The 8,994-nt window shown below is 53.0% G+C and overlaps 4 protein-coding genes across 4 annotated transcripts; 1 reads left to right on the top strand and 3 right to left on the bottom strand.

Moving 5' to 3' along the window:
- Positions 1-886: 886 nt before the first annotated feature.
- Positions 887-1,633, bottom strand: QC761_208610 (uncharacterized protein; the record flags this gene model as incomplete). The annotated part of the gene is made up of 1 exon (XM_062876599.1): positions 887-1,633. The coding sequence occupies one exon, from the start codon at positions 1,631-1,633 to the stop codon at positions 887-889; it is 747 nt and encodes a 248-aa protein (XP_062735204.1).
- Positions 1,634-3,878: 2,245 nt separating this feature from the next.
- QC761_208600 (uncharacterized protein) lies at positions 3,879-5,254 on the bottom strand (the record flags this gene model as incomplete). The annotated part of the gene is made up of 5 exons (XM_062876598.1): positions 5,192-5,254; positions 4,905-5,020; positions 4,698-4,836; positions 4,434-4,596; positions 3,879-4,372 (listed from the first exon to the last, which is right to left on the bottom strand). The coding sequence occupies exons 4-5, from the start codon at positions 4,501-4,503 to the stop codon at positions 3,879-3,881; spliced, it is 564 nt and encodes a 187-aa protein (XP_062735203.1). The 5' UTR covers positions 4,504-4,596; positions 4,698-4,836; positions 4,905-5,020; positions 5,192-5,254.
- A 97-nt stretch (positions 5,255-5,351) lies between these two features.
- On the top strand, positions 5,352-6,431 carry QC761_208590 (uncharacterized protein; the record flags this gene model as incomplete). The annotated part of the gene is made up of 1 exon (XM_062876597.1): positions 5,352-6,431. One exon carries the CDS (start codon positions 5,352-5,354, stop codon positions 6,429-6,431), a length of 1,080 nt encoding a protein of 359 aa, XP_062735202.1.
- QC761_208580 (uncharacterized protein) lies at positions 5,789-8,093 on the bottom strand (the record flags this gene model as incomplete). The annotated part of the gene is made up of 3 exons (XM_062876596.1): positions 5,789-5,944; positions 6,019-8,007; positions 8,064-8,093. 2 exons carry the CDS (start codon positions 8,091-8,093, stop codon positions 6,745-6,747), a joined length of 1,293 nt encoding a protein of 430 aa, XP_062735201.1. The 3' UTR covers positions 5,789-5,944; positions 6,019-6,744.
- Positions 8,094-8,994: the final 901 nt, after the last annotated feature.

The raw sequence follows: 8,994 nt of genomic DNA, 5'->3' as shown, positions 1-8,994 counted from the left end.
TTATCCCATGCCAAGCCTCATGACTAGTGGGGCAGGTACGTACCGTGGCACTGGGAGATCTTATCTTATCGATTAAGCACAGTCCCCGCAGTCACCTTCCCCAAAGTCTTGGATCATCCCGGGACATAGAGTGGAATGATATCACCTTGACCTGACTTGGCAACTCCGGAGCCAAGGTAGTCAACAACCACAAATGCTTCGACAGATCTTGTCATTACAATATAATAATTGTGTAGTTTATATTACTATTTCTCTTAAAGGAATGTCTTGGTCCTCGCCATCAACCACTCTAGTAGTTTTCTGGTTCTCAACCCTCATAAACAAGAATGAATGGAATCTATGGCAGAAGCCAGCCCTTATTACCCATTATTACCACCAGCCAAAATAGTTAACCTTATCCCATACCAATCCAATAATGCAAAAACGATTGTCTATAGTCTTCGTGAAAATGTTCTTCGTAATATGTATGTATGTCCAAGTGAGTGTCTGGTATCAATGTGTGACACCGCCGTGTATGTCAGCGAATGTACTGAAAGATGATCCGTAGCGAGCGTGTCTTTCGAACAGTAGCGAATTTGTGGCCTTGAATGATCGTGTTATGTCGTGAACGATTGTCGTATAAATCATGATTTGATCTCTTTCCCAAATGCTTTGTAAATGAATGCTAGGGGTGTAAACCCCCGTAACCCCGTGCTGATGCTGATGATGCTGATGCTGGTGCTGATGCTGATGCTGATGCTGATGTATGCAACGAATATGCGCCCCTGACAATGCTGAAACGACTGAACCTCTTATGAATGGTACTGAAACTGACATGTATATGTCTGTGAGAAACGAACGGCCGCAGCTACCAAGAACTGCCTAGCAAGATAACTATGCGAGTTGCTCAAGCAGCGAACTTGGCAGCGCGACGGCCACGGACGGCGCGAGCAGCAGCACCACCACCGCAGTTGCCAGTAGGGGGAACCATGGCAGACACATCGCCGTTGGTCTCAACGGAGTTGCCAGGGTTGGGGAACAAGATATCTTTGCTATCAGCTCCGACAGTGGTGCAGTCACCACCAATGTTGGCCGTGAACATGTCGGGGAGAGCAGCAAGAGCATCTTCGCTGCCCTCGGGACCCTCGATGCTGACAGGGGCGCAGTTCATGTAGAACTCACGGTTGCCGACCTTGTTGACCCAGGTCCAAGCAATGGTGGCGTTGCCCGTTGGGATGTCAGCGGGGATGGTGTATTCGTAGTTGTCCACACCCTCGAGCGCAGCGTTGTCGGGAAGAATGTTGCCAGCTTGGTTGCGGGCAGGGCAGCCACCCTGGATCGAGTGGAGGACCTTCCAGACAGAGGCGGCGGTGGGCGGGTTGTCATAGGTGATGGAAACCTGGCAAGAGCCACCACCGTGGACAGCAGAGCCGGTGAAGGCCATGATCTGAGTCGACCCCTTCTCCATCGGGGTAGCGGTACCGACGAACTGGGTATCGGCGCGGGCCTGGCAGGGGAAGTTGGCGCCCGTAGGGTCGAGAGGATCCTGGACAAGAGCAGGGCTGGTGTAGGGGACGGGGGTTCGGAGGAGCATGTGAGCCTGGGAAAGAGTGGCAAGGCCACCGACGGCAAGGACAGACTTGGTGAAGAACATTTTGATGGTTGGTATCGGTGTGGTGCTGGGTTGGTAGCGCAGAGCTGGCTGATACTAGAGTATCCAAACAAGGAATGACAGGACAAGTGCGGTCAACGAAACTTGGTCCTAGAAAGGAATGAAGATGGTATCCCAAAGGAGTGTGAGAGTAAGATGATTGCACCAGGCAATTAGAAAGGAAGGTGGGTGTTGAAGGAAAGACTGGAGTGGTTGATGTGAGTGTGAGGATGAGGAACCAAAAACTCCGAACCTGGAGGTTACCTGCTCCTTATATCCTCCCGTCCCAGCTCATCTCTCATGTCTACAAACAGCGGCACTGAGAACAGCATGTCGTCCGTGTGGGGACACAAAGGGCGAAGCCAGGTAGGTGCCTCTGATAGACAGGACCAAAACAAGGGCCGACGCAAAGAGGCCTTCGCAGCAGAGCATGAGATTCCCGCCGAGCTTGGCATATCCCGCCCGGGCTGGCACGGCGCCGCCCATGATGACCCAGCACGTCTTGTCGCAGCTTGCGCCTATCCGGTAATGGAGCAGGGTGTACCGGCCGACTAACAACGAAGCTGAGTGGTTCCCATTGTGGTCTCTCCTGGTGGGGTATGTTTGAAGACCTGGTAGTAGGGCTGACCGTTCAGGGTCCAGCCGGCTGCATCCCAGGTTCAACACCGTAGACCCCACAGACATCACACAATCCCCCGGAATATCAGGTCACAAGAGGCCTTGCTGGGTCGACGGCCTAGAAAGTCAATGGCTGGGTACGGAATCAGTCGCTCTGCAGTCTGTTCCTCCATGACAGATCCGTATTTCCGGCGTCAGAGGATGTTGATGTTGTCCTGCGGCAAACGCGGCACGGTGGGCTGAGTGAGGTCCATGAAAGGGTATGTTCTGGGGTCTCGCGACCCGCTATCGTGACGCACTTGTGCAAGAGGAGAGTCTGCGGGAGAGGCTTCGGCCTGCCGTCGACCAGGGACGGAGCCAGCCGAACCTCAGCATCGATCTGCGGATCCGAAGTGTGCCGCCAGCTTCCCGAGCTGTTGAGCAGGTCAGATGACAAGTTCAGACGGTCTCAATGGTTAAGTGGTGATAGTTGGTCATGGCAGAGGTGGAAGAGTTGTTGCCTAGACTGTTGTGATTGTTGGCCATGATCCCGTTGGACTCGTCAATGTACCACACATGATATGATGCCAGTTCCTTTGTCGGAACAAGGATTGAAGATTGATGAGGTTCCATCACCAACGATCAAAAAGATGCACCAGCCCCACGCACGTTGGATGTTCTGAAATGATCTGCGCTAGGCTGCGTCATCTCCCGCAGGATTTGGTTCTTAGCGTTCCTTCAGTGGGGTTTAGGGCCAACGACCCCTGTGACGGATCATTAGCCCCAGCTGGTTGGGCTGTTGCTTTGGAGCATCTACCTACAATTTTGGCTCGAAGTTGCTCATCGCTTCACCTGCTTTGTTCACTTGCATATAATTCGAATCTCACTTGATGGGATTTGCGAGTAGGTAGATTCTGATATAAACGGTCGGCATGGATTTTTCTTTCTTTGTTGGGGCATAAAACCGTTGAACTGACCCCTACTACACATCCCTCACCTTTGTCTTGTGTGGTCGTTTCCCAACGCCAGGTTGGGGGCTGGGTTTTCTCACACGGTTTGGAATCAATTCATCTGTGAGACCTGACATCTCTTAGAACTCTGGAGAGCTTAATGTTCACTTTTGTATTCGAAAAGACCCGAGTTCCTCACTGCAAGAGTAACAACACCACCACAAGAGTATGAACACCATGGATATATCACCAATTGGGCATAGTTACTGGTCTTGCCGCCCTCCTCAAGCGTGACCACGGGCTGTTACTGTATTCTTAAACAAACCGCCAAGTCGTCCACGACGCAGCAGTTCGGCAAGTTGACGCGAGTTCTCGTACAACCGGGGTGGAAGCCATCGCATTAAAGCAACTTGCATCTGTGGCGCAGACCGCTCTCCCGTCGACCCCAAGTTTAGTCATAAAACATCCAACGGCCGCCATCGCCGCAGGCCACAGTGTACACACACAACCTAGATGTTTCATCTTTCTCATTCTCTATCTAAAGATGACAGACCAATCCACATTCGCTGACGGGGACCTCGCTGATCTCGTAACCAGAACTCAAAGCCACATTATCGCTGTCTCCTCCTCTCACCTGACTCGCGACCCAAATTCTATACACCGAACCATCACGGCTCCCTCTCCTGCCGGCCGGCCGTGCCTTACACAGCAGCCTCCACCTTTGCCGGATCATTGGGATCACACCCATCAAAAACATACCCCGCCCTCGTCCACCTCTGCATCTTCTCCCGTCTAAACTCCTCCAAATCCCACTCCCTATCCTCCAGCTCATCCTCGTGATCCGGATGGAAAACATACACCTCTGCCTTTTTCGTCTCTCCTTCCACGTTCCCCTCCCCCTTCACATCCCCCACCTTCTCCAGCAACTTCACCTCGACCGTTTTCCTCACGTACTGCCCCCCCTCAAAAATGTCCAGCTTGTTGATGTTGGCGTTTGTGAGGCCGGAGGCGTACATGCCAAAGACTTTGTGGTCTTTGTCCGGGGTGATGCCGGGGTAGTCGGCGCCTCGAACGCGGCGGCGGATGTAGCCGGGGAGGATGGCGGGGGTGAAGGTGTGGAGGGCTTTGATCTCGGGTGGGACGTTGGATTGGTTGTAGCAGACGGTGTAGAAGACGTCTGGGACCATGAGGGTGCCTATTTGTTTTCTGCTTAGTATGAAATGGTAAGTGGGAAAAAAGGGGGGTGAGATGCTTGCCGTAAAAGAAGGCCGTGTGAGTCCCCTCGTCGGCTTGGACGCTGGGTTGAATATTCTCTAGGGTGACCATTTTTTTGGTTTTTGTTTTGCTCTATTTGGAATCTTGAGTATTTGACGCTCTGTTGGTGAAAATATCTTCTCTGTTGGCTGTAAACTGTTAAATCTGTTTATCAAGGTCAGTTGGGCTCAGTTCATATCTTGTTCATAAAGGCCGGGGATGTCGCGGCAAGATAGAAAGGTGGGGGGAGGAGGGGTTACACTAACACTTGCGCTAGACTTGCAACTTGACTGCCTATTTCGGAAGCTGTCTTTTGTTTCGATGTGTTGATGGAATGAGAAAAGAGAGGATATAATTTTGAAGAGATGGAGATTGTTCTCCTTTTACCCATCTTTTTTTGCCTGGCTGCCGATGATTGTTCACTGTGTCAGAGCGTGTAGGCGCCGCCAAGTACGAGAGACAAGAAGACTCACCTAGCCAAACTGTGGTATCAAAGAAGGCAAGAAAGGGATTGTGTTGGGAGTTTGCCTCTGGATGTCACTGCAAGCAATGCCTCATTGAGGGATGCCCAATATTTAGGGGGGGGAAGCTGATTGAGGGCCAAACCGATGGGGATGAGTCAGGTGATTCTTGACAAGCATTGGTGTCGGGTGAGAGGTAGAATGAAAGTGAGAAATAGATCATAGTTTCAGAGGGGACTTATTAGACATATATTCCTCCCAAGAAACTGTTCCCCATTGCGGACTTGAGAGAGACTCACTGAGCTGGGTTGGCTGTGATGTCTTTAACTGTAAGAACATGACATACCAAGTAGACAGACTTTCGTGCCATTAACGAGAGACAAAGCTCACAAGTGACCCAGATATGACCCAGTAACAGAAATAAAACTATAATGGTAATTGTACCTATCGCTTTGTGAGATGTCTCGTTGTCGAGTCCTCAGCATCGATGCATCGGCCCGAGCCGACATGACCCCGGTCCCACTTATTCAACTCACCCGTGGGCCTCACCCGAATTTCAACCACCTCTCATTTTCACAACTCACCACTTATACAAACGCCACTCCTCACCTTCCCGCACACCTCCAACACATTCTCTCACCTCAATCCTCACCACGTCTCCCGACAAACCCTCATCAACGCCCGAAACCACAACAAACAATGAACGAAGCCCTCCAAGACGAAATCTCAGCCCTAAACTCCATCTACGGCGACTCAACCCTCCTCCCCTCCCCCACCGACCCCCCCACCTCCTCAATCTACATCCTCACCCTACCCCCCCTGGACCCTTCCTCCCCCCCATCCTCCTCCCTCCTCATCCAATTCCCCCCTTCCTACCCCGACGTCCCCCCATCAACCCTCTCAACCCACTCCTCCAACCCAGCCCTCCCAAAAGGCACCGCAGCCCGCGACCTCTCCCTCTTCAGGGACGCAATCACCCAAGTCCACACCCCAGGCCAAGTCTGCCTCTTTGACGCAATCGAATCCTTCAACGACCTCCTCACTTTGGCCACCTCCCCAGTCCCATCACCCCCCCCCTCCCCCTCTCCGCCCCCCCAATCCCAAGCCGAAACCTCCCTCCCCCCACCTCCTTGGATCCTAAGCGCCCCCTTCACCGAGCTTAAGTCAACCTTCCTAGCCCGCACCAGCCCGGTAACATCCGTCTCCCAAGCAAAAGGCTATCTCGCGCACCTGCTGGCAACAGACAAAAAAGTGAGGTCGGCGACACATAATATCACCGCTTGGCGGATCAGAGGCGAAAACGGGACGACTTATCAAGATTGTGACGACGACGGGGAGACGGCCGCGGGAGGGAGGCTGCTTCACCTGATGCAGGTTATGGACTTGTGGGATGTCATGGTGGTGGTGACGCGGTGGTATGGAGGGCAGAAGCTGGGGCCGAGGCGGTTCGCGTTGATTAATATGGCTGCTAGGGATGGGTTTGTCAGGGCTGGATTGGTGACTGAGGAGAAGGAGGGGGGGAGGAAGAAGGGGAGGTGACACCGATGTGGGTTTGGGTAAGGGGAGGAGGAAGGAATGGATTTGGATAGGAAAGGTTTGAGGGGGCTGGGTATATGACACTAGCAGGAGGGGTGCGAAAAGATGCCCTCGGTTCAAGTGATTGGAAGTCACGGACATGATGCGACAGTCATCAGTTGGATGGATACCTATATTTGAAACTTTGTAATGCGAGATGAAGTGGTGAACTTTTGATATGAACGCACACACAACCTATGCCTTGTACATAACCCCCACACCTTGTCCCTTTTTGATCTTTTTTTTCCCTTTCGCTTTTCAACAACTCCCCCCAAAATCACTTCTCCTCCCTCACCAGAACCCTGCTCAAAGCCTCCATCGCCCTAATACTAACCTCCTGCCCCAAAATCACCGCCCCCGCCCTCACCGTGCTCAAAAAACTCAACTCCAACTCCTCCTCCTGCGCACTCCCCCTCCCCCTCCTCCCACCATCCCCATCCTCCTCCTCCACCACCCCGTACTTCTCCTTCAGCTCCTTCACCAACGTCCCCGCCACCCCGCTCACAATCCCCGTCGCCTCGATGGGCAGACTGCTCAAGTCCAGAAAAATCGGCACAAGCGAAATCCCCCCCTCCGTCGTCGCCCCAACAAGACTATCCCCAAAAATCCCCACCAACTCCCTATCCAGCAGCAACGAAGGCGGATCGTCCTGCGCCAGTGTGATACTGAAAAACCTCGGCTGGGACACCAAAGCCGACACCAGCCCAGTATAAAGCTTAGTATCAACCGTATCGGCCCAGCACGGCTTGTGCGCAGAATGCCGGTTGCGGCTCCCATGCCCGTTGCTCTGAAAGGCAGACGGCCGTTCCGAGTAACCCCCTATTATGTTATTGTCCTGCCTGCCCGAGCACTGCACCAGCAGCAGACCCTGCTCGACATAAGGGACCACGTTCCTCTTTGTGAGATTGTCAAACGTCCTCTCCTGGAGCTCCGGGATCGCGGACGGTGGCGGTGGTTGTTGTCGGTCCGTGGTGGTGAGTTCGTTCAAGCTGCTGCCTTGACTCGCCCTCCTGCCGTGGTTGGTGCTGTAAGGGGATGTAAAAGGGAAGTTGTCATCATTGTCTTCCGAAAAGACAAACCCCTGTGATAGCAACGTCTTCTCGACCGCCTGCCTGTCTTTGACTGGGACGAGGATGAAGTCAGAGTAATAGGTCGTGATGAAAAAGAGGGGGATGTTGGCTAGGGCCAAGGGGGAGGTGAGGTCCGCTACTCGAGACCCGGCGTCCATCCCGACGCTGATGACGGAGAAGACGACGTAGTCATCTTTGGAGATGATGACTGTTTTGGCCGCGTCGCGGGGTAATTGCTTGATGGCTGGTTCAAAGATTGTTTTGGCCCAGGAGGAGTGGCAGACTATGGAGCACTCGAGAGGGGTGACGCTGATGTTGAGGAAGCCATGTTGACTGCTGTCCAGGGTGAGGCTGTCAAAGTTCAGATCGAGTGGTGAGCCACGGCTTTGTGGAAGGAGGAGTCGGAGTATGGGCTGGAGTAAGGTAGGGTAGAGGCTCAGGGGGATGTGGATGAGACTCAAGGTGCCATCCTATCAAGATAATCAGTCATGGTTCACGGACCTCTGCCATGGATGAATCCACTCACCAAGAAGTGTACTTGAGCGGTCAACGCCATTGGTCTGTCTTTAGATGAGCGCCCTCGAACCGAGCAGTTCCCTCGAGCAGCTCCAGATATCGCACGACTTATAAGGCTGATAAAGAAAGAGTGGGTGCACCGTTGACTCAACCGTTGCAACACCGATGGACCGGCGCTAGGCGGGCGAACCCGAGGACCAAGCGGGCGGGGTTGTGAACGGTTGTCAAGGGAGGGGCCGTGTTGTACTCTTTGTTGTCGGGTCGAGGGATTGGGAACTGATAAGAAAACAAGGAAATGAACAAAACGGAGGTATCGAGAGCTTAAACTTTAAAGATGGCTGAACAAGTGGTGTGTGGCGGAGGTGGACGGGTGCCGTACCGTACCCCGTAGATAGGTAATTGTATAAGACGGGGGTGACTCCGCCAAATAGCCAACAGCCCCACGAAGGTGACGAAAAAGGACCGGTAGTGGGGGATAAGACCAGCTTCTTATATCAGATCTCTCAACTAATAAAACCCAAAATTGACGACAAAAGGCAAACTGGGGCGAAATATCACAACACAACACCGAGGTCAGGTCAACTGCTGTCTGCCTCCTGCATGTGTGCCGCGCAGAGCCGGGAGGGGCGAGCTTGTGTGATGTGCACGTTCCTGTACAACAGTGACGCACGACGCATCCCTTTTTCTATTCTGTTTCCGTAACTCTATGCATCTGTCTCAGGGGGGCGGAGAAGGGATGGAATCAGGATTCCCATCCAATGCAACTGAACGGTGGGCTTGTTTTTGTTCGCTTGAGCCGTCCCTGTTTTTCATCCCAACAGCAACAGCCACAGCCAGCCATAAAGATTCTCACCTGCAGCAGCGAGGGCGTAGCATTACGGTATGGAATTCCCAACCACGACAGCAGAAAAGACACACAAAGTCTCTGGATGGGGTCGAGA

This window comes from Podospora bellae-mahoneyi, chromosome 2, assembly GCF_035222275.1.
Source record: "Podospora bellae-mahoneyi strain CBS 112042 chromosome 2, whole genome shotgun sequence".
In the NCBI taxonomy this organism is placed as follows: domain Eukaryota; kingdom Fungi; phylum Ascomycota; class Sordariomycetes; order Sordariales; family Podosporaceae; genus Podospora; species Podospora bellae-mahoneyi.
This window is presented reverse-complemented; position numbering and strand designations above follow the sequence as displayed.